This window comes from Letharia columbiana, assembly GCF_014066305.1.
Source record: "Letharia columbiana isolate WasteWater2 chromosome Unknown Sc0000010_s0, whole genome shotgun sequence".
In the NCBI taxonomy this organism is placed as follows: domain Eukaryota; kingdom Fungi; phylum Ascomycota; class Lecanoromycetes; order Lecanorales; family Parmeliaceae; genus Letharia; species Letharia columbiana.
The window spans coordinates 1,035,497-1,060,647 of record NW_023501047.1 but is presented as its reverse complement, the minus strand read 5'-3'; the positions used below and the strand labels follow the sequence as shown (position 1 = coordinate 1,060,647).

Sequence of the window (25,151 nt, the reverse complement as noted above, 5' to 3'; positions counted from 1 at the left end):
CGATCACTTTAGAATAACGAATACACGCAGAATCTCTTATGCAAACCTAGCCAAGGTAGTGGCGTTTATTGAGCTATATTATAAATGATCTAGGGATAGGCAATGCTGGGTACGTATGGCTCAGCCTGTTCGGATTGTCACGATCTATCGATAATGACTGAGCGCATCGCAGCTGTTACTGAAAGCCTCGAAGCTCCAGTAAGACCACCTAGTATTTCACTCGTCCAGCCCTCGCCTGAGCGATCTCCTCCTCACCCATCCTCACCCACCAGTAATTTTCCTCAACCATCTCACTTTCGGGAATAGCATTGTACTCAACGCTATGATCCTCGTTAACATCGACAACAGTCGCGCCAACACTTTCGCTATCTACGGAATCGACGAGGCTTGTGGAAGACGGATGAACGACGGCAGATGCTCCTTGCGGTGTCGAGAAAAAGGGACTTGTCTGGAGGCTGTCTCCATCCTTCGGTTGCTGCATTGCCTTCGGTTCATGCTCATTAAGGTTCGCCATCTTGTCGCCATCCTTCTCACGATCCAATGTTTCCTTCCTCTCGTAGAGCAAAGAAGTCATTGGAATTGCTATATCCCATCGCTTCTCACCCCTCTTCGAAATTGGTTGCTTCTTCTCGAACCTTCTGCGCAGGCGGCCAATACCACACTCGACGACTGCTTTTCGAGCGTATGTAGCGTAGGGACCTTGGTAATTAAGCCCCTGTCCAACTCCAAGTTCTTTATGATGCTCCAGTTGACCTGATTCGATAAGCGATTTAGCAGCTTCAATACCCTCTGTGCCAGGATTGTCATCGTTTTGATCAAGTTTTAAGCCGCTTCCATCAGAGGCTCTCACGAGATCAATATACGCGTCTGTGCTTTGGACATTTGAACGTGGCCCACAAGGAGCAGATGAGAGAACGTGAATGCCTCCTTCAGCATCACCGACAAGTAGATTGTTACCGTCTGGCGAGAAGGCTCCGCTTTGTATACTAACATCAAAATTGGCAACATTGCTGATCAGCACATCTTTGGGATGGCGTCGAACATCCCATGCCTTGATCATGCCGTCGGAAGAACCAGTGTAGAACAGAGAGCCACCAGGACCCCAAAGGCTCAGCATCACTCCGGTATCAGCTTCTTCCCGTTCTCTGGTGTGATCCAAATCCACCAGGGGCCTGCCGTGCTTCAAGCAATGGAGTGGCTGATCTGGCCAACGCCAATCCCAAACGTAAGAAATGCCGTCTGTACAGCCAGCAGTTACAATATTTGAATTTAATGGAGAGAAAGTGATGTCTTGCATGTCTATAGCAGGACACTCATACTCGACTTGACAACGTTTCGGCGTTCGGACATCCCAAGTGCGAACAACAGTTTTGGTGTTGGTTTTGTCAATGATGTGATTACCGGGAGCGCCACCCGTAGCAAAGAAAGGCTCCGTGGGATGCCAAGCTGCAGCATAAACGCTTTGTGACGATGGCGTGACTTTGATGCTCTCGAAAACATTGGCGTCCCAGAGGCAGAGCTGTCCCCCACCGGAAAGCAAATCCCCCTGCTGCTCCCATTGTTGGAAGCCTGCCAGTAGTAGATGATTGTTGTAAGAGTTTGGGCCCCACCTTAAACATTCTGGATATATTTTCCAATTGGGCCTTGTTTCTGCACGCGAGGCCGAGAATTTCTCGTAACGCGAAGGTTCTGCAGGATTGTAATAGATTCGAACGGCGCCGTTGACACACTTCGAGGCAGTTGCAAAAAGACTTGGTCGGTTCCCTGAGATCTCGACGCTAGTCACCCAGGCTTCGTGGCGGAGAGTGCTCAGACATTGGTGTTTCCCGGCAGAGATATCCCAGATCTTTACGGTACAGTCATGACTCGCAGTGAACATTCGATCTCCGGTGGGTGAGAACGCAATTGAGGTAACGGTCTCGTATACTTTAGGATCGCAAGCGTCGTAGACAGCTCGAGTAGCATTGGGTCCATTGGGAATGGTTTCAGGTTTCGGCCGATCGACCCTGTGATCGGGTAGCTCTCGAATTTGGTTCGAAGTGAGATTACCGAGTAATAGGTTGCAAGGACGGTTGTACTGTATATCCTCAACATTTGTATGTGCGGCTGCCCCAAACGCATACACATTGGAATCTGGGCTCCATGCAACAGCGACCACATCACCAGATGCTCCTTTCCAATTTTTCCATGGCTCAATCATCTCACTCTTCAATTGACGGAGCTCACCCATCGTTCCGACATGTCGTCCACGAGAGTTTAGGCCGAGCTCGCGGTTCCGAAGCAATGACGAAATGCAACGTCCTGGGTAGCGGACAGTATCGATAACCTTTGTCTCAACTCTAACAACCTTTGGTTTCCCAACTTTGGAGGTGAGATCAGCATGTTTCACGATGCTTTGATCAGCAACGAGCTGCATTCGATCTGTGGGTGTAATATAGTATCTCTGTCCATCCTTATATGGCCGGCTGGACGTATCAGTGACCAAGACTGCCATGACGTGCTCGAGACTTGGATCGAGCGCTGTGGCGGGGTTAGGACGGCATCTTGGTCGAGGTTCTTTTGGGGGACCAGTGTCTTCCAATGGCCAGTTTCTTGGAATTTGCTGGACTGATTGATGGGTTGTAGTGTTGTTTCGGTGATTTGCAAGATGGGAGAAAACCGGTCCGCGGCCACCGGCGGGCGTCTCTCCCACGTCTGTCATCCTTCCTTGACCCTCGGCCGGAGCTTCTCGCAGTGCGTTCGAGGCGTCGTCGTAGCTTGCGGACTGAGGTGCGACAGGCCCCACGTTTGTTGATTCTTCTATGCTGGCAAGAAGCTCCAAAGCCGATTTTTGAGTTGTAGGAGTCCTTTTCTTTTCGGCAGCAGTCGCCAAGGTTATCAGCTGCGTCTCACTCACCCGGAAGGTCGTAGGTTGACTTGCTAAAGCTTTTAAAAGCCGCACCTGGTCTTTGCCATTCGATACTCCCAAATTATTGCTATGCTGGTTTGAAGCTGGAGCAGTCAAGCTTGGATCAGTCGGGAGTCTTGTGACAGGCCGCGAACGCAAGTAATCATCAGAAGGTATAAAATGATTTTGTTTGAGTTTGGGGGTGGTTTTTGAAGTCCTGGCTGGAGTATAATATTTATTGCCGCGTTTACGGCGCAGAGCAGGGTACCGACCACGATCAAAATTGGGTCCGAAAGGGGATGTTGAAGACTCAGTTGGTGAGGTTTGTAACGACAAAGACTGTTGTTGATCTAGGGGTATGGGAGGCGGTGCCTGTGCCTCTTCTTTTTCGTTTACTGCAATGGCCTGACTCACGGAGGCATTCTCAGAGTCATTTAAACCGGGTACACGAGCACGAGGACCTCCAGTCGTGCCTTCTAGATCTGGAGAACCGGATGAAAGCGTAGCTATATCAAGTCTTGAACCATTTACAGGAGTAGTTGGGTTATGTGAAGATTGCGCATTAGTCCTCCGAACCTTTTGACGAAAAGACTTCTTCACGAAGTGCTTGATTTTCTTCTTTGTATTCTCGTCCAGCTGGTATGAATTCTCTGAGTGAGATGCTAATTTGTCCAGAACATCGTTGACAATCTAAAGGATTAGTGCATGTCTATTAAGGCTCATTTTCTTCAATCCTAACATCGAAGTAAGACTTACAGTTTTGCCGATAGCATCTAACTCTTCTCGAGGAAGACTGTCTTTGTGACGCTTTTTTGACTTCTTCATGGCAGGATACACTACTGATTCGAACAGGGCAGCATATGCGACGAGCCCGGTGGATGCCGATGACAGTATAGGCTCAGATGTAGTAGGACTAGCAGCTTCGTGGAATCTGGGGTGGAGCCTAGGATCTATCTTCTCTTGCGTGTGCAGCATTGATGGCTTGGATCGTCCGAAGAGACCAGCGTCTGCCTGGTCTGTCGATGCGCTATTCTCCCTAGACTTTGTAGTCGATGGCTTCGATCGCGACTCATTGTTCGTCTTGACGATATTCTTGATAGACGAATCGCGCTCGAGTGGAGATGCTTTAGGATCGCGGTTGAAGGGAGGATCAGTGACACCTTTCGAGGAATCCTCTGCGAAGGCAATCAAGTTGACAGGGAGCCCACTTCTAACCTTCAGTGCTTTTTCATGAAAATTCTCCGATACGGATTTCAATATCAATTCCGTTCGTTGATTCTTAGGACAATTAGCACTTGCTGGACAAAATGCCTCTACTCCTTGCTCCAAAATTTGGTTGGTAATCTAGTCCGTCCGTTATTTTTTTCCCTTTGGACATAGGATTTTCACCCTAGGGCTCCAAGAGAAGACTTACGCTGTTTCCGATGCCAGTCAATTCGTCCTCTGTAAGGCTTTGCTTGTATACTGCTTTCGCTGCTTTGAGAGCAGGATACACACACCTTGGGAAGCAACCAGCGGGAGAAATGTTACCTGTTCCATCGTGCACATGCTCACTGCGGGCGGGCTCAGCCACATTCGGAGGGGTAGACGGATGAGGAGCGCTCGGCTCTGCATTCCATCGAGCCAATTTGACAGGAGAAGGATGGGATTGGAACGATCCTGAGAGCTTCCGCTTCTTTGTACCTAATGAGGTCAATACTCCTTTGATGGGGAACAAGCCATTGTCTTCGTTGGCTCTCAAGTCTTCGTGTCCGTCAGCGGATGGTGTCGGTGCGTTGGTGACAACTCTGCCCAGTCCCTTTCGCTCTTCTACGTTGTTCTTCGTAGTCGAACTGGGTGACCATTCATCGGGATCTTTCTTCGGTCTCCCCGGTTTCCTTGGTGTACTGACGCCAGCCTGCTGTGGTACTAGGTTTGGATCTTTGTTGACCCAATCTTCCATTTCATTGCATGTGTCAGCTATATTCTGCTTGGCGGAGACAGCAGCTGAGCGTGGCGTGCGGATAGTGGAGGTATCGGCCCTAGGAGTGACAGATGTGTTCTCCCTTGGCTGTCGCTCGTCTCCTTTCGGTCTCTCTAATATTGAGGGAGATTTCGCTGGCCTTGAAGCCGCTATCCCTAGAGCTGACTGAGGGAATGAGACACCGAGGCTGGGGATCATGGAATCTTGTCGTTGTATAGTATTATTAATCCCATCCTTCTTGAGCCCATTCGTTTCATTCCTAGCGGGATTGGAAAATGTTCCAAGCCGAGGCGGCACCAGCGGTTTGGGAGCAACGGCTGGGAGAGGATTCGTTTTCAGGGATTCAAAGTGGTTAGTCAATCGTGATGCGGCTGCAAAGGCCTTCTGACAAGCAGCATGCGCCCTTGCGATGCTGTCGTCATTGTCATCTTCACCAGTTAGATCGATGATATTACTTTGTACGGCTTGTGCCATAGTGAAGGCTTCAAAGACAGGATCTGAGACTGCCTCGTAAGGGCAAATGAAGAGAGACTGAGCTCAGTCATTTCATGATGTCGACCTCGCGGGCTAAGGTGTTGACCTGAGAGGTGAGCGCTGACAAGACATATGAGTAGAGAGGTGATTGTAGGCAGGCATACTTTGGTGTTTCGTGATCGCGGTGGACCGCGACAAAAGTCTGAGAGATCCGAAGTCCACCCGTATAGCCAAATATGTGCTGGGGCGCGGGCTTCCCAGTAGGAAAAGCTTGCCGAGTACTGGTTTTGACTATTTAATTCTCAGGAGACCCCTAAAATCCCTCGGACCCTTTTTAAAATTTATTTAATATATATTTCGAGTACTTTACTTTGGCGCTTCGATGATCGCGGTGGACTTAAAGAGCTCCGAAGGGCTTAAGGGATTTAAGGGTCACCCTGACAAAAGTATTTCACTGAGAATCGAAGATAATTTAAAAAATTGTTCTTAGTATATCTTTACGAATACTTTATTAAATTTCATCTCCGCTAGTTTTAAAATATTAACTCTATAACTCTACGTATTTAAGTTTATTATCATATTTTTGATAAAGAAAAGGAATCAAAAAAGGTAGACTTGAGGATTTTGAAGTTCTTTTCCAGCTTCCTCTTTTGGACGTACCCGTGCTCCTTTAGCTCAGAAATGAAGAAATAAGGTGAGTTTTAGACTTAAAATCACGAAACTAAGACTGATTGGTCAACTTAAATTAGTTGCGAACATTTTGTGATTTCAAGTCTTGAGTAATGAGAAAGCAAGCTGCCAATTAAGGTAGACTTCAGACTTTCAGAGACTTAAAGTAGGAAATTTTGGAGGACAACAATGTCTTCTTCTACATCTCTCTTGATATGGAGCGTTGACTCTTAACTGCTATTGGGGTCTCAAATACAAGGTGTTATTCTCATGTTACAGGACCTTCAGGTATATCCACAGAATTATTGCCAAGTAATAGCAACACTACAACAAGGCCACCCTCTGGGAAAGGCACTTTCTGAATTGTCTCTAGTACTGTGTTTCATTTCTGGGGTAGGGATTTCGGAGGAGCCTTCAAGGCTCCAAAAACAATTGCACAAACACCTAACATGCCGGCCCCTCCGATGGCGTATGCAATATCTCGGCCTGCCCACCAATATAGGCTACAGAATAATAGAGGACCACAAGATCTTCCGATCTGCCCTAGAGGCCATGGGTCAGTAATTTAGGGCTATGATAGCAAGATCTCGTGACTTACCCCAACTTCGATGATTACCCAGTTTCCCACCCCTTTCTCCTTCGGCAGCCTCGAAGCTACTCATGCTATTCAATCCGGTCACAACGGTAGCAGTCGTTACTGCCAATAACGTGGCAGCTCCCCACAGTCCCGCTTCGGTCGTCAGCCTGCCTAGCATAAAGAAGCTCGCTGCGCATGCCACTACACCGAGCTGGACGACTCGAAGCGGGTGCAGTTTCCTGGTGACGGATCCTTGCAGTATCGAAGCGACCAAACCCATGAATCCGAGGAGCCTGCCAGATTGGGAGGGCGTGTAGGCAAATAAGTCATAGGTCATAAACGGGAGAGAGAACTCCATGCCGCTAAAGAAGAGGATGAAAATGAAATGGGTAAAATTCAAAAGGGTATGGGAATTCGTACGAATATGCTTTTGCTGCTCTGACCCGGTCTTCAGTATCGAGCCACTGGTTACCGGCGTTACACGTGATGAAGGTAGAGTCTCCGGTAGATAGAAGTAGAGATACATTGTCTCCACGACAATCAAGAAGAGCGAAAACCCAGCAGCTGTAGCGAACGGATTTGCGACTACTGTTTCGATGTTTGCGAGAGCCGCTCCCAGCGCCGGTCCGAATGTAAAGGCAATGGAGAAACATACTCCAACCAGAGCCATTGTGGCACCTCTTTGCTTGTCATTGCTAACATCCGCTGCCATTGCGGTTGCTAGTTGGACATTCCCTTCGCTCAAGCCTCCTACTACTCTGCTTGCCAAAAATGTTCGGAAGTCCGTCGCGGCTACCCATAAGGCCACCGAGGCAATGTTTCCAGCCATTGACCAGAGAAGTGCAGTTCGTCGCCCATATTTGTCGGAGAGGGTTCCGATGATAGGAGAAGCAATTGCCTGAAGAAGGGAGAACAGAGAGCCGAGAGCGCCTCCGAGGAGGACTATGTCATATCGATCGCTGATGGGGCGCGAGAAGGATTGCTTATAGGCATTCAAACCGAAAAAGATGCGATTGAGAATGGAAGAGGAGTCATCTTGTGTTTCGAGGTTGCGGTAAAATTCGAGGAGCTTTGGAAAGAGGGGAAGGATGAATGTGAAGGATATCTGGGACTAATTAGCAAGCTCGCTTTGCACGGCGAATACGGGCACACCAGGTCGAGCAACAAGGAGATAAAGATGACCCGTAAGATCTGCTTTCGTTTGGCAGGAGATACTGGGGTGGCAGACATGGTAGGTAGCTAATGGTAGTAATAGATTCTTGGGGATATTATAGAGTACGCGCTTTGTATGCAGAACAACGCTTGCTAAGTAGTGAACATGATGGGAAGCAAGATGACATGACTTGCATAGAAGACAGAGTGTCTTGAGGACAAAGCGGACGCACAGTGTGGCGGACGTTGCACTCAAGGAAGCCTCGAAAGTTCTGAATGAGGCAATCGAGCTTCGCCGGGAAGCCAACAAGCTCGGGGGATCCGGCGCCTAATCCCACGCTTTACCCCCTCGAGCGACACCCACTACGGGGTCTACCTTAAGTAGGTAAGTTCTAACTGCTTCCGCCATGTCTGTTGCACCAAACGTCAACTTGATACAGAATGTCGTGATTTGCAGACAATTCCTGGTAGCTGGAAGCCGATCCACCCTTCGAAGTATCTCGCAGAAGTACCGATGTCTAGCTAAATTTCTGATTGCCTTCATATGTTTGGTCCACAAGCACCGTTCGTCTACCTCACAAAAAAATGCTGTGAATGGGACGGGGCCTAAGGGATATCGCGAGAGCAGATGGCGGGCATAGAGTGCTGCGGATGGGAAGGGTTGTTGCATGAATGCATCTTAAAGAGCAGGTGGCCGGTCATCGAGGCTGCGGAATCACGGTTGAGGTGGCATTTTCACAGGCGGAACAGCGGCAAGCATGTGATTCTAACTTTGGGGAACAATGTTGTGTGGGAGGCCTGCAAGATTGAAATGGGGTTCCAAGCTTTGCATAAATGTGGGATACTTTCCCTTTGTCATGGTCACCATAAGCGTCGGTAAATTGTACTGGCTGCAACGAACGGTCATAGCAAGAACGCGGTTCTCGAATGGATTATTTTGCTTCACTCTTCACTCCTTCATTATTCCTGAAATTTCCTGAAAGGCCTGGGCAAATAGAAAATGACTTGATTGGCCAATTACTCTGATGTCATGCTTCTCGGTTGACAGCGGGCCAATTATGACGATTTACCCGAACTCTGACGACACAGTAAATATGATGCAGCTGTTTTCAATCCACATACATTCTGTTTTCAAGATTGATTGAGACAAGATCAATTCTCATCCCTGTCCTTTTGCAATCATGGGTCCTTCAGTGTTCCAGCTGCAATGCACCTGCAACGTCTGTTTCCCATCACCTTCCAATGCCCTTCGTCTAACAACGAGCAGAACTATCCATGGGGCCGCGTCGGTACATCATCCATGTCCGCCCGCCTCTGCTCCAAAACTCCCAACACCGGCTTCGAGATCGAAGATAAACCCTATGCGGAGATGTGGATGGGCGATTATCCTGTACAGCCTGCTAAGAGCCTGAAGACTGGAGAAGAGCTGCATAAGATCGTGGACGAGGACAAAGAAGGACTGCTAGGAAAGAACGTTATGGAGAAGTTCGGAGGTGTACTGCCGTTTCTGCCAAAGATATTGTCAATCGAAAAAGCGTTGGAGCTGCAGATCCACCCGGACGTACGTACATTTCGGAGCTGATTCTTCCTATTTGGTAATGAGGTTGAGTCCCAAGACTCGCTTCTGGAGCAAGAAGACCTTTCTACTCCAGAGACCTGTCTTGCAACTCCATTTCCTAGCTCGAGTAAACTGTGCTGACTCCGAAATCTGCGTAGAAAGATCTCGCGGCTAGGCTACATGCCAAAAATCCCGATCAGTTTACCGACGATAATCACAAGCCAGAGATCGCGATAGCATTAGGCAAATTCGAGGTGTTTGTCGGTTGGAAGGCGACGCCCGACATTCAGGCTCTCTTCGATGTTTTGCAGCCGATCCAAAAATTCCTCCCGAACGGACAGACGCACTTCAACAATGAGACACTGAAGCGAGTTTGCCAGAACATTCTGACATCTAGTGATGACAGCATCAAGGAATGCCAGCAACAGTTGGGCAAAATTCCCCGAGAGAGATTCGGCAAGCAGGCTTATATCCTCGACTTGTTACCAAGGCTGCAAGAGCAGTACTCGATTGAGGATCCGGGAAACCTGGTCACTTTGCTGTAAGACTACCTGCCTGACTGCATGCATACCTTGATGCTAATGCAACTGTCAAGCTGTATGAACTTCCTCACCCTCGAAGCCGGCGAAGCACTATACGTCCCTGCCGATTGCCCACGTAAGTAATTTGCCCTTCCAGAAACCTGGGCTGAAAGACACGTATCGAGAATCGAGATTATCTTAATTTCCAAAAAAAGCCTCCTCACCTAAACCCCAATTTAAAAAGTTAAGGCTGACTCAGAAAACATGAAGACGCTTATCTTTCTGGCGACATCGTCGAGTGCATGGCCCGCTCCAACAACGTCCTCAACACTGGATTTTGCCCACGTGCAAAGAGAGATAGCATCGAGCTATTCACCGAGGCCTTGACCTTTTCGCCCCACAATGCGAAGGATGCGATGCTAGGTGCTACCAAGAGCAGCAAAGGGAAGATGGGGAAGACGGTGGACTATGCGCCGCCGATGAGCGAGTTCAACATGTTGAGGACGAGTTTGCAAGCCGGAGAAAAAGAGATCCAGGAGAAGATCGCCGGGCCAAGTGTGATCTTTGCAACGAGCGGAGCCGGGAAGATGAAGGCGGGTGGAGAAGATTTTGATTTCAATGAGGGCTACATTTTCTTTGCCGGTCAGGGGGTTGAAATCGAATTCTCTGCAGAGAAAGACTTAGAGGTGTACAGAGCTTACGCTGAGTAAGAGCAGACAGTGAAGAAGATTCAACGAATACAATAAAACACATTTAGCTTCGGGATTGAGGGGCAAGGGATAAACTTGCGCCACCTGTATATAGTCGATTCGCCCGAAAATGTCCATGAAAACCCCTAAGCTTACGGTCGCTTACTCTTCATATACAGTTTTGAATACGACGGATGTAGGGATGCCTGTTCATGCTGGTGCACTTCCACTGCTCCAACGAGCGTCAGGGTTTTACATCCGGTCATCGCCGACAATTGATCTTCAACAGCGGGGATGTAAAGCCGTTATGGTTACGATCAAGCCACATGCCACATGAGACGTCTCGGCAACGTCAATTTTGAATTTGAGAGCGTTTCAGCAAAAGAGTTCAGCATCAGTCCCATGACAAGGTCTGTTCAAAAAAGCATGACAGGCGATAGGGGGTGAATGAATGAATAGCTTTAGCGCCTTGGCATCAAACCGCGACGCTTGCCGCGCTTGGACTGCTAACGACGACTGCAACTACGAGCCCACGGTTCATATGTATCTACTAAATCGTACCTATAGTTCAAGTGTGGGGGATGCTGCATTACGCAACATCATCACGATGGTGCTTCGGGCCTTTTGCAGCTCTGTGGGTATGACTCAAAGAGTCAAGACGAGGGCTCAGGCCTCAAGCAGATTTGAGGCTGGACTCAATGGTAGAACCCACTATGGATCTCGTGGCTCAGAATCTTTGATGCTAGAAATTGAAGGCTTTCATTGAGAAGAAAAAAAGAGAGCAGGAGAATGAACGTTGCGGCTGCGGCGTTACCACTATGCTTTGTACCTCCACCTTCTAATTTTGAGTTGACAAAGAACTTCGGAAAATGCTTTGAGGTATGTTCGGTCCACGCGTATCCAAGGGACAAAGGTGGACTTGCTGCATTTACGCCGTCGAGTCTAGACTGCATAGCATGAGAGAGCATACTTTGCTCCCATTCATTCCACTTTTCACCCTTTTCTACATTTCCCCAAAAGTCCGAGTTCTTCCTGGTCTTTTCACTGTCTTTACCCAGCACCTTCCTTCGAAGAACACATCTTCCGCTCTTTCATTCCAGAACCCCCTTCTTCACACTGTCTTTGCTTTCCCATCCCATTCCTTGAACGTCGTTTCGCCAGTCGACCGCCTCTGACTTTTCTCGTTGACCGAGTCCAACCCCTTGGATTGGGTCAATTATTTGTCTACCTGTCCTTCGCATAATCTTCAATCTTTTTGACGCCCCTCAGCATCTACCTATCCTTACAGTTTCTCTGGCGATCCGTGATCCCAAATCCTGTCTTTATTAAAAGCGAAACGGAACCATCATGCGGTCTTCCAGTCTGACTCCTCTCCTATTTGCAGCCAGCATTATGGCCAGTCCAATCATGGACACTGTGCTTGACGAGATCGTCAGGACTGCTGTGGTCCACGATGTCGTGACAGTACATGAAGGGGCAAATCAACCAGCACCCACCGCCGCAACCTCAGTAGTTGTTAAAGTCGATGCGGTGCAAGCTCAATCGCCGGCAAACACCGCATCTTCTGTCGCGCCAGTAGCTGCGGAGACTTCTCCGCCATCCACGACCGGTCTTCCGCTGACCTACCAAGCTAATCTTGACACCGAGAGCGCCACATACCAGGGACTGGTCCTGCTAAACCACAACATCCATCGTGCCAACCATTCTGTCCCAGATCTGGTGTATAACAGCACATTAGCTTCATACGCTGAGCAGATCGCCAAGACATGCTTCTATAATCACAGCAAGTAAGTATACCCATCCTGCCGCAAGCTCTAGCGCTCACAATATGGCAGGGCCGCAGGCGACGGTAATTACGGACAGAACATCGGAGCTGGGATCGATGCTGGCAACATCTCCGCTCTGCTCACCAACATGCTGTACAACGATGAGATTGAGAACTACCCCCTGCCGTACGGCCAAGATGTCCCAGACGGCTCACAGTTTGAGCAGTGGGGCCACTTCAGTCAAATGGTGTGGAGCGATACAACCTCCGTTGGCTGCTATACTTATGATTGCTCCCCTGCCGGTCAACCTACCACGCAAGACTGCAATGCGAATGGCCAACCATATCTAGCGAATACGAATTGTGGCCCTGATGGTGGTACTCCCGCTGTCTTCACCGTCTGCAATTACTATCCCGCAGGTAAGAACCTTGCCCGAAGCTCAATAAAGAGACTGTGAAGCGAGACTAACAAATTTGGAATAGGCAACGTCGATGGGGAATATGAGGCTGTGAAAGCACCGTTGGGCCATGGCATTGTGCAGATGACAGAAAATGGACTTGCGGGACCAGATCTTTAGATTTGGAATGTGTTGATTTATTTGTTTGGTACAGCCATTAGTCTGTTGTCTTCATCGTATATATTGGGCAGTGTAAGCTTGACTTTTAGGGGAACTATCATTTATTCTAGAGCAAACTCGAGGCCTTAGCCGTCCGGGTTGTCTTCTTTTTCCGGTAAACTACCCTTTTCCCCATGTAACGCAGGGTCATCGGTCGCAGCGGTGCATGGCTACACACATTCGATCTTCATCCAGCTGGCAAGATGACACGTGAGTGGACGAGCCTAGCTCGGGTAAGAAGACCCAATATCCCACTAAAATTATTCAAGCACCTCCCTAAAGTGCAGTCACCTGCGGTCAAGAAAGCCCCAAGATCTGACAAACCCGAAAAATAATCGTGGATCTGTGAAACCGACCCAACTCCTCTTTGCTCTCACTGTCATTAGATTTGACAAAACCCATTTAACCTCCTCAGCGACGACATCAGGACGACTGAGATGGACGTTGTGTCCACAGTCGGGGACATTCCTGAACCTATTATTCCTTGACAACCTCAACTGCTCTCTCTTCAACTGCTCGTCAGCTCTACCCATAGCCTCAAGCATGCCGTCACGCGCTCTGCGCTGCTCATCTGACACGCTGACATCCTCACCCCGCCGCGCGCTGAAAGCGGACTCGCCCCGGATAACGCTCAGCGGACGATGGCCAAGCACCTGTCTCCGATACTGCTCCTCAGCATACCGACTCATGGTCTCCGTGCCCGTCTCCGAAAGCACCATGCCGACCACGTCCCTGGCGTGCAGGTGCAGAAACTCTCGAGCCACACAGCCGCCGTAAGAGTGCGCCACAAGGACATACGGACCGGGCAGGTTCACGGCTTGGAGCAGCTTGGAGAGCTCGTCCGCTGCTACGGGTCCAGTATCCCGATTCGGACCGTGTTCGCTGCGGCCTAGCCCAGAGCGGTCGTATAGAAGGACACGTACGGTGTCTTGGAGGAGAGATGATACCGGTTCCCAAGATTCGCAGGCGGCGTTCGCGCCCGGGAAGACGATCAGTAACGGGTCGCCTGGTATGCGAATGGGCCCGGAGGTTGAGACGTAGAGCTTGTGGGTTCCTACGCAGACGAAGCCTGCTTTCTCCGAAGTAGTCCATTTGTTAAGTGGTTTGGCCATGCTCTTTTTTCGGAGAATTGTGGCATTGGCGTCGTCGTCGGCACTAGAGCGGCCAATTTCGACAGCATTGTTTTCGAGAAATAAAACCCTCATCGCCCTCAGCCATTTTTCGCTATTCTTCTCCAAGGATTCTCCAAGGAACCATATTTTCATGAGACAAGGCTGATCAGTGAGGCTTGTTTTCAACTACATGGGGAGTTACATGGCTAGTGGGAATATCAGAATTAGGCCGTAGGCGGAGTTTTTGATTGATTTGATTGATTACATCATACTACCCTGAAGTCTTGCCCTAGTAGCCGACTATGCGAGTTACATACGTAATCTATCTAATCCTTTTGGCTAATCATATAGTACTCAAATAAATAAGGCTATATAAGTTACCGTCATAGTTTTGCGTTCTTACTATACTTAATTTTATATTTTAAAAAAGAAAAAACCTATATCTAAACTCTCTCTTCTTAATCGTATTCTTCTTTTTAATCGTCTACTCTAGTAAATTCTTATTATTAATTCTTTATTAAGAGCTTAATATTATCTAATAAACCTTATATTTCTTATAAAGTTCGTCGCTATAAAGGCGTAGCGTGGTTTTATTAGTATATTCTTATAAATAATAATTCTCTCTTTTATCTTTCTTCTTTCTTTAACTTATTATATTCCTCGCTTCTTATTAAATAGCTTATATTTATAAAGAATATATCGAGTCGTCTACTTCGCTTTATACTTATATTCTTTATTCTTTATATTTAATATTCATCGATTATAAAGAAAGGCCTTAAGATTTATTTTCTTAATTTTTATTTATATTATTAGCGATGTCTTAGCGCGCTTAACTCTTAAATATAGAAGTTATATTTATTTTAACGATATTAATTAAATTCTTTTAAGAATATTATCTCGCTTCTTATTAGCTTATTTGATAGTTTATTATTTTATCGCGTAGTCTCTAATAGCTATCTTAATTATCGATATTATTCTTATCTATATAATTAATAATTAGACTATTTTATTAGTATTTATCTTTACTCTTTTATTATAAATTACTCGCTCTCGTTAGCTAATAATCTTCTTCGCCTTTCTATTTATCTATTTATTATTATTAATATTAATATATATCGAAATTTAATATAATTCTATTACTATCTTAGAGATATCTTAGTAAATTAATAATCTATACTATTTATATTATATAGATCTATTTTAAATACTTATTTAAGTCTTTAATAGTTTAAATTAATATTTAATTATTTATATTTACTATAACTCTACTAAGTTATAATTTTATTTAATATATAATTACTATAGTTAGAGCTTAAAGAATATTATATAACTTCGCTAAGTATATTATATATTAATCGCTTAAGCTTAAATAGATATTAAAAATAAAATTAATATTTAACGATATAGTTAAAGCTTTTACTTTTTTATTAATTTCGCTATTGTCTATATATATTATTATATAACTCTTATTAATTAATCTTTTAACTAGTTCTTTAGCGGCTTTCTTAATCTTATAAATTATTATTTTAAAAGACTCTTAGTCGAAGGCGACGCTAAAAAAGCGTAGTTTCTTAATCTTATTAATATCGTTATATTATTCTTTGAATCTATTAATATATCGCTTTAATAAACTTAGTTTTCTATTCTTCTTAAGTTTTCTTTTAAATTTTTATCGCTTAAATTATAACTTAATAATCTCGCTATATATTAAACTAATAACGATTTATAAGATAGCTTTTAAGATAATCTTATCTAGCTATTATTTAACTAATAGAAGATATACTTTTATATTAAATACTAAAATAAATATAGTCTTAAATACTTTAATTATCTTTCTCTTTATCTAAGATTAAATTCTTTATAATAATAAGAGATAAGTTTTATTATAGTTAATAGTATTTTTAAGCTAATATTATATTAAGTAGTAATATATTATTTATAAAATAATTACTATCTAATAGAGCTATCTTATACTCTTATAATTATTATTCTTATATTAATTCTAATAATTCTTATTAATATATCGATACTTTTAATAGTCTTAAATCGAATCTTCTTATTATAATAACTCTATAGAAGTTTAAAATTAATTTCGACTTCTAAATAGCGAATAAAGCGTCTTATCTTAATATATTATCTCTTATTAAGTTATAGAGAATAATTTAAACTAAATCTCTATTTTCTATTAAGATATAGTAGTTAATATTTATTAAAATTAAACTTTAATTTATATTATAACGCTCTACTTTATATAAACTTCGTCGTAGATTTTATAAAGAGCGTTATAGTTTTCCTCGATAGAGTCTTCTATTATTAAAAGATCTATATCGTTTATAAAGTCGATAACTATTATTTCTAAATTAATGTGATTATTATATTTATTAATAAGATTTAAATTATAAAAGAGATAAAGTATAGACGATAGCGATAATTCTTAAGAAATTTCGATTACTATAGAAGTCTTTAATATAAAGTATTTGCTTATTTTTAGTATTATTATTATTCTATTAAATAAGAACGATTCTATCTTAATTAACTACTCTTATATTAATTTTTCACTTTCGAAGATTATAAAGTAGTTAAGAATAAGAGACTTTATTATATATATCTAAAACGTCTAATAGTAATATCGTAGTTATTTTATTAGAGTTTTAGATCTAATATATTCTTTCTAGAAGATAGTAAATATCGTATTTATATAATTATAATCTACGGCCTCTTATATATATAGTTAATAGAAGTTTATATATCTTTGTAAGATACGCTATTCTTCTTAGTAAGAATAAACTTTATTATCTTTTCTATAGTATTAAGTAGAGCTATTAATTAATATCCTTTAAAAATCGAGTAATTCTTATTTAACTTTAAAAGAATAATTATTATTAATATTCTAAAGTACTCTAAATAGTAGTTATTCGTTATATATATATTAAATATTCTATATAGATAAGAAAGTAACGACTTTAGAATCTTCTTAAGAATTAGATTAAAGATTGTATCTCTCTCTTAAGACTCTCTTTAACGATATTTACGTTATAGTCTTTCTTATTTTATTTATAATAATTATATCTATTAGATAAACTTATAAATATATTATATTAACGCTAATATTATCTAACTTTATCTATATTAATAATAAAAAGAATATTCTTATAAGAAGATCTATCTTTAAATCTAATTCGTTATATTCTTATTTATCTTTATTAAATAATAAAGAGAGATATATCTATATTATAAGTTATTTTCTAATCTTATTTAATCTTTTTTATATTATTTATAACGACTTATATATCTCTATTATAAACTCTCTAAACGCCTTTCTAATAGTTCTCTTAATTAGATTATTTTTAAAGTTCTTAGCGACTTTATACTTATCTTATACTTTCTTTAAGAGCGTTATTCTTCAACTTCTTTTTAGCGATTTATAATATTTTTATACTTTCTTATATTCTAATATAAATCTTAATTTAAATTATAGTGATAATCTAATAATCGAAGTAAACTTCTTTATAGTCGCTTAAATAGAGTTAATAATAGCTATTACTTAATAATCGATATCGTTATTAATAAGATTTTTATTATTTTCTTAAGAGATTAATTAGATACTCTTTCGATATTATAACTCTAACGAGTATCTCTCTTAAAACCTTAATATTTAATTTATTAAAGTTTTAATATATTATTAATACTAACTCTATTATAACTAGTACTATTAAATATACTATTAAATTCTATAACGATATTATATCTTTTATAGTCTATATTCGCTAGCTAATTACTAATAAACTACGCTCTTATAATTCTAATCTCTCTATCTTTTAAAGAAAAAGATCTATTATTATTATAATATCGGGTTTATCTCTAAATCGTATAATAGAAAATAAAGGTAATATCGAGAGCCGCTATAGCGTCGATAATAAGTTTAAGAATTTCTTATTAGTAAAAGATCTTACTATAGAATAACGTCTTATAATTACTAAAGTCGAAAATCGTTATCTAAAATAAGAATAAGAATTAACTACGTTAAAGATTTATAATCGCGAGCTTTATAACGCTAGCTTATCGTCTATAATTAGCGAAAACCTATTTATATTGATTATTATCGCGCTTTTAACGAATATATTAATTAAGATAAAAATACTTCGCTTTAAAAGAATATATTCTTATAAGAGTATTAGTAAGAGAGAGTATCTACGCTAATTCCGCGAAGTCGAAATTAAGTTTCTTATAAGTTCTAAGTATTTTATTATTAATTAATTAAGAATTATTTATTATATATAATTCTTAGAAGATAATCTTAATATTTAATAATATAAATACTATTAAGCCTATAGTCTAAAGAGTATAACTTTTAAATTCTTTAAGTAGTTTCTATTTAATTTAGTAGCGGATCTAATAAATCGTTATCTTCTCGTATATAAAAAGTAAGAGAAGATTAAATAACGCTTCGATTAGAAGATATCTATTTTTAAGATTTATTTAAAGAAGCTAGAGGCCTATATAACTCTATTTTCTAAGAAATATTAAACTAATTTCTTCTTAGCTAAGCTTAGATTAGAGCTTAAGAATAAGATTCTAAATATTAATAGTATATCGAAATAATAAGAAGAAATTCTTATCTAGACTATTATATAGAAAAAGATTTTAAAACGTATACGCTTCGACGGCGGTTTTTATTCGAAGTCTTTAAAGGGGTTCGCTAAGAATAAGTCTTTAAAGAATCGAATTTCGAAGTCTAAATTAACTTTAAACGGCGGCGCTTATATAGCGCGTATTTAAGATAATAGTATAAAGTGTAAAGTTAAATTCTTTAACTCTAATTATAAGAAGAATAGTTATTTTTATTATAATAAATAGAGTTATTAAATATCTAAGTATTTAGATCTCGATAAATCGTTTATAATTTATATCGACGTAGTATTAATAAAAAAAGATTCGGCCTTATAATCGTCTTAGAAGCGAGATAAGAATAATAATTAATAGAGATAATTTCTTCTATTCTTATAAAGGGGTAAATAAAGCTTTAGAGTAAATAGAGGTAACTCGTTACTCTACTCGATACTAAAGCGTATATTAATTTAATTTTATAAAAGTTCGTAGTTTAATAAGACTTAAAATCTTATAACGCTATTTTATTGTAATCGAAAGCGCTAAGCAGCTAAAGTATATATTACTATAGCGCGTATTAGCTAAATTACTAATTAGTAAATAGCTAAAATTAAAATAAAAAGTATAATATACTCTTCTATATTATTAATTAAAAAGGCTTTAATATTATATTAAATATATTTAAGCTAAGTTAATTATAAGTATTATTAAATCTAGCGACGAAGTAATAGTAATTTAAGATTAACGCTAATAAATTATAGATTAAAGAATTAATTAAATTTACTTAAATTATTAAATAGAAGCTAAATATATTTATAATTATATACGCTATAATAGCGTATAACGAATCGAAAAATAGGCGTAGCTTAGAGCTTTCTTAGAAGTTATTAGAGTTTAATAATATTTTTTTTAATAAAAAAGTAGAAATCTTATCTACGCTTAAGTAGAGAGATTATATTATTAAGATTAAGAGCGATAAAAAGTCGCTATATAGTCTCTTATATAATCTATCTTAAACGAAGTTAACGAAGCTATAACGCTATCTAAAGAATTCCCTTTAGAAAAATTAAATTTATTATTCGACTTTCTTAGTCGAAGTATTAATTCTTTTTATTTCTAAAAAGAATAGAGGGGCTTTATTTTTATTACGTTAATTATCGAGGCCTAAACGCGATAACTATTAAAAATCGATACTCGCTATCTCTAATTATTAAGACTCTAAATCGCTTATATAGCGTTAAAGTCTTTATAAAGCTAAATCTTAAGAATATCTATTATTAAATTTAGATTAAAGAAGATAATAAGTAAAAAATAGCGTTTCGTAATCGCTACGACTACTTCGAATATTTAATTATATCTTTTAAACTCGCTAATATATTAATAACTTTTTAAGCGTATATTAATAGAGCTCTTATAAGTCTAATAAATATAATATATATAATATATTTAAATAATATTCTAATTTATAGTACTAATTTAGCGAAGTATTAACGATATATTAAGTAAGTACTTAAGCGTTTACGCTAGTTTTAACTATACGCTAATCTAAAGAAGTATTAATTCTATATTAAGCGAGTTAAGTTTCTAGAGTTTATTATATTTATCGAAGATATCGCGATAGATTAAAAATATATCGCTATTATTAAGAAGTAGTTAAAATTAAAAAGTTATTAAAATATATAAGTCTTTTTAGACTTTATTAATTTCTATTAATAATTTATCTATAGCTATTTTAGTATAATAGCGTTATTTACTAACTTACTTAAAGAAAGTAAAAATAATAAAAAATCTAAATCGTTAGAGTAAATAGATAACGCTAAGTAAGCGTTTTAATAGCTTCGAAATACTTTTATAACCGCGCTATTTCTATATTATTACGATTTAAATTTAAAGCTATATCTTAAGATCGACGCTTTTAACTTCGATATAAAGATTATACTTTTATAATTAAATAAGAATAACTATTAATAATTAGTAATATTCTAATCTAGAAAAATAATTTCTATAAAGTAAAACTATAAGATCTATAATTAAGAGCTACTCGCTATTATAGCGTCTATAAAGTAATAACGTTACTATCTAAAAGATAATACGTTTTATATTAAGATTCTAACGAATTATAATAATCTTAAAGACTTTATAAAGTAGAAGAAATTAAACTTTAGATAAGCTCGTTAAGCGCTAAAGTTAGCTATTTATAACTTTAAGATTTTTTATTAAATAGATAAATTAAACTCTATCGATTCGCTATCGCGGCGTCTTAATTATAAAAGAATTTCGTTATTAAATATTAAACTTTTATCGATATTATAAAATAAGCTTATACTTTAAACTAGCGGTAAGTAGTTATAAAGAAATAAGAAGATTATAGCGGCCATAGCGCCTATATTTCGTATTATCGACGTTTAGATAATTATTTCTAGAAGAAAGTCTAAGATCGTATAAGAGATTACTTATAACGTATTTTAAAGATTAATAAAAATATTAATTTAAGATTTATAAGTCTATAATAATTAAATAAACTCTTTTTAAATTAATATTAATAAGTTAGCGATTAAGCGTCGCGTATATAGTTAAGTATAGATCTTAGACTTCGAGAAATTATTAAGATATAATAATCGCCTTTATATCTCTAGAGATAAGATCTTAAGAAAAGAGCTTATTAGTAAATATTATAATAATTTATTATTAAAATACTTTAGCGCTATAAAGACGTATAAGCTACTTATTTATAAATATTATTAAAATAAAAGTCTAAAGTAAGTTATCGACTATATTAAGATATATAATATTTATTAGCGAATTAAAGCTTCGCGATATCGCCTATATAGCGAATTAAGCTCGCTTTCTATCGCTATTAAGCTATAAAAGAAAATTTCTATAAACTTTATTATCGACTTATTAGCGAGTAAGTATAAGAATATTATCTATAATACTATTCTAGTTATAGTAAATCGATTTATAAAAATAATAAGATATATTTCTATATCTATTATAATCGATATCGCGTAACTAATAAAAGTATTTTATTTTAAAATAGTATATCGCTATAATATATTAAACGATATTATTAATAATAGAGACTCTATATTTATTAATAGCTTCTAATTCGCTATTTACTTTTATTTTAAAATTAAGCGATATCTAAGTATCGCCTTTTACTTATAAATCGATAAATAGATTAAGCGATAAAATTAGATACTAGAATACTTCTTACGCGTATTCGCTAATAATAAGTAAAATGTTTAGATAAAATAACTATTAATAATAGAGTTCGCTTATATAAATAGTTAATATTCCTTTATTAAAACGATATCGTTCTTTCTAATATATAAATATTATTCTAAAATTCGTTAAAAGATTAAGAACGACTTTATTAAGAGGGAGATATTCGCTATAAATAATAGAATAAAGAAGTTATAAGTATTAAGAAATAAGATAGTAGAGCGTTTTTATAGCGCTATTACGACTTAATTTAAGTATTATAATAAAATATATTAGTCTTAAAGCTATAAGATAGATAATTTAATAATATTAGCGATTAAGAATCTAAAGTAGAAATATTTAAATAAGAAGTTATCTTATAAATTTATAGAATTATTTTAAATTATAGATAAGATAAGAGCGTAGATATATTATCTACTTCTATTCTCGATATATAAAATTTATAATATCTTTTATATATCGTTATTTAAGTCTTATTATCTTCGCGATTATAATAATATAGCGAAAGCCTTTATATAAGCCCTCGACCTTATTAATAATAATAAGCTTTAAAAGATTAAAGAAATTATTAATAAGATTAAGTATAAGAAAGATGTTTAATATAAAGTTAAATAAACTAATTAAGACGAAGAGTATAATTAATAACTATTAGATAATAAACTTATTAATATTAGCGAGCTAATTTAAGTCTATAAGTAGACGAGTAGTAAGCGAAAGTATTAAGTAATAAATAATAAGTCTCTTATTATTAAAGAGCTTAATTAATTATATAAATTAATGGCGAGTAAGTAAAGGTAATAAAATAAGATATAATTATCGATTAGATTAGATATATTTCTAGATAATACTTATACTACGCGCGTACTTCTCTATACTTACTACTATTAAGATATAAATTAATAAAATAATTATATTATTTAACTATCTACTAAACTCTACTATAAAGAAAGTTTATTATATTAAAGTATATACTATTAATATAGACGTATTTTTATCTAGAGTAGCTATTAAAGAACTATCTAAAAATCTTACGCTAGCGCTATTATTAAAAAAAGATCGTTATTTAAATATTCTTCGCTATCTTAGCGTTAGATATCGAATTAAGTTTATTAATCTAGTTCTCTAACGAGAAGATAATTAAAGTATAGTCTTCGAGTTAATATTTATCGACGTTCGTTATATATCGATAAAGGCTCTTAAGCTTCTTCTTTAGTAACTCGTTTATTTTCTTTAATTTCTCTATACGCTTATATATCGCTATAAGCTAGTCTTAAAGATCTATAATTATAATAAAGACGATCGAAGTTATCGCTATTATATATTTCTATAATTTATATTATTAAATAATCTTCTTATTAAGCTTAGCTCGTTAATAAGATAGCTTTTAAGATTATTTAGCGCGGCGATAGCGTTATATTAATTTTCTTATCTACGTTTAAAGATATAGAGGAATTTTAATATAGCGATTAATATCGCGTCTTTCGATCTTATAGTTATTATAGAGAGAAGACTTATCTTAAATATATAAATCGTTATCTTAATAAAAGTAAGTTCTATATAATAAATTAGATATTAGAACTTATTAATAATTATATATATAAAGCGATAATAATAGAAATAGTTAAGGGTTAGTAGTCGCGCCTATAAGACGACTATATACTTACTATTAAAGTTATTATTATTATTAAAAAAGAATATTATAAAATTATTAGTCTACGTATTGACGCGATTAATAATAATAAGATACTTATAATAAAGAGAAGTAGACTACTAATATAATAAGATATACTATACTTATATTAGTATTAATATTAACGTTATAACGCTAGAGTAAGTACTTATAAGAGAGGCGTTAGAAGTTATAAAGAATAAAAATAAATAATTTAAAAGAGGTTTTTATATTCTTTATTATAGCGCTAATATTAACGAATAGTACTTAGTAACGTAGATAGTAGCGACGCGATAATATTTCGCTATTATCTATAGAACCGCGTCGCCTAGCTATTATTATTATTTCTACTATTATTATTAATTAATAATCGAGGGTATTATCGCGAACGCGTCGCTCTATTAATTACTTTCTTCGAATTTCTATAATAAAGATTATTATTACGTTACTTCGCTATAGACGTAATACGCTATAAAAACGATATTATCTATAGAAAAACTCTTCTCTCTTCTTTTATCTATTAGATTTTTGAGATTTTATTATAAATTTTTAAATCTAATATTATTCGCTATAGAGGCTATTAACTAGCGCTATAAAAACGTTAATACTAAGCGCGTTAATTTATTATAAATTATTATTAATTAATATTATAAAAGCGATATTATTCTCGAAGATAGTATTAATATTATTATATAATATATTAGTTACGCGCCTACGGCGCGTAAGGGTTAATTCTATCGCGTTATTAAAACGATATTATAATCTTAATAAATCGACTCTTTTCTCTTATTTCTCTATTAGAGTTTAAAGGTTTTTTAATAAGCGTTCTATTTTTACTTAAGCGTTTAAGAATTAAGGCCTAGAAGAAAAGATAATTATTAGAATTAATACGTTATAGGCCTTAGCGCTACTTACGCTAAGGCGTCGATATCGTATATACTATATTAGAGTTTCTTTTAGAGTTTAGTTTTAATAATATATCTTATATATCTAGAGACTTAGCGGATATAGATCTACTTCGTATATCTCGAAGTTTTAGTATTTCTTAGAGATTAGTTCTTAATAACTAATTTATATATTTTATCTAAGACTATTTAGATTTTAAATTTATTATTTATTCTTTTTATAAATACTATTACCGCCTTAAGAATAATAACTACTTCGTTTATTAATAATTTCTAGCCTTTATTTATTATTTTTAATATAATATTTATTAACAACTTTAGTATAAATACGTACTTCTTAAAATCGTAATTACTATAATTTCATTAAGATTAACTAGTCTTATTCGATATAGTTATAGAGATATAAGCGTTCTCTAAAATCAATTAAAGAGGTATTAATCTTACTAAGTGCTTTGAATACGTATATCTACTTTCTATAGCTTAATAATATAGCATGAGCGTTGTGCGAAAGTTTGGCTTCGACGGAGTTGCGCTTCGGGTGGTTCCGTGGTTAGCGGAAGGCGCTAATCCGAAGGGCCTTAGCGCGCTTGGCACTATTGAGGGACTTAGGCAACTTTCCTACATCCATAAAGTACTCAAAGACTTCTACTCTTGTCCAACAGCAGTACCTGGAACAGAGATAGCTGAACCGTGGTAGTTTGTAGCCAGCAGCCGGGTAGCGTCAGCCTATCAGGCCATTGCTTTCTCCACATGTAGTGTT

At 37.5% G+C, this 25,151-nt stretch overlaps 5 protein-coding genes across 5 annotated transcripts; 2 read left to right on the top strand and 3 right to left on the bottom strand.

Annotated features, from left to right (window-relative positions):
* Positions 1 to 208: 208 nt before the first annotated feature.
* Positions 209 to 5,324, bottom strand: HO173_004149 (uncharacterized protein; the record flags this gene model as incomplete). Its single annotated transcript, XM_037306073.1, has 3 exons — positions 209 to 3,577; positions 3,644 to 4,231; positions 4,302 to 5,324. 3 exons carry the CDS (start codon positions 5,322 to 5,324, stop codon positions 209 to 211), a joined length of 4,980 nt encoding a protein of 1,659 aa, XP_037167266.1.
* A 1,051-nt stretch (positions 5,325 to 6,375) lies between these two features.
* Positions 6,376 to 7,800, bottom strand: HO173_004148 (uncharacterized protein; the record flags this gene model as incomplete). Its single annotated transcript, XM_037306072.1, has 3 exons — positions 6,376 to 6,536; positions 6,592 to 7,675; positions 7,723 to 7,800. The coding sequence occupies 3 exons, from the start codon at positions 7,798 to 7,800 to the stop codon at positions 6,376 to 6,378; spliced, it is 1,323 nt and encodes a 440-aa protein (XP_037167265.1).
* Positions 7,801 to 8,903: 1,103 nt separating this feature from the next.
* Positions 8,904 to 10,511, top strand: HO173_004147 (uncharacterized protein; the record flags this gene model as incomplete). The annotated part of the gene is made up of 5 exons (XM_037306071.1): positions 8,904 to 8,942; positions 8,990 to 9,283; positions 9,439 to 9,821; positions 9,876 to 9,937; positions 10,072 to 10,511. The coding sequence occupies 5 exons, from the start codon at positions 8,904 to 8,906 to the stop codon at positions 10,509 to 10,511; spliced, it is 1,218 nt and encodes a 405-aa protein (XP_037167264.1).
* Positions 10,512 to 11,882: 1,371 nt separating this feature from the next.
* On the top strand, positions 11,883 to 12,833 carry HO173_004146 (uncharacterized protein; the record flags this gene model as incomplete). Its single annotated transcript, XM_037306070.1, has 3 exons — positions 11,883 to 12,277; positions 12,326 to 12,675; positions 12,739 to 12,833. 3 exons carry the CDS (start codon positions 11,883 to 11,885, stop codon positions 12,831 to 12,833), a joined length of 840 nt encoding a protein of 279 aa, XP_037167263.1.
* A 326-nt stretch (positions 12,834 to 13,159) lies between these two features.
* HO173_004145 (uncharacterized protein) lies at positions 13,160 to 14,137 on the bottom strand (the record flags this gene model as incomplete). Its single annotated transcript, XM_037306069.1, has 1 exon — positions 13,160 to 14,137. The coding sequence occupies one exon, from the start codon at positions 14,135 to 14,137 to the stop codon at positions 13,160 to 13,162; it is 978 nt and encodes a 325-aa protein (XP_037167262.1).
* Positions 14,138 to 25,151: the final 11,014 nt, after the last annotated feature.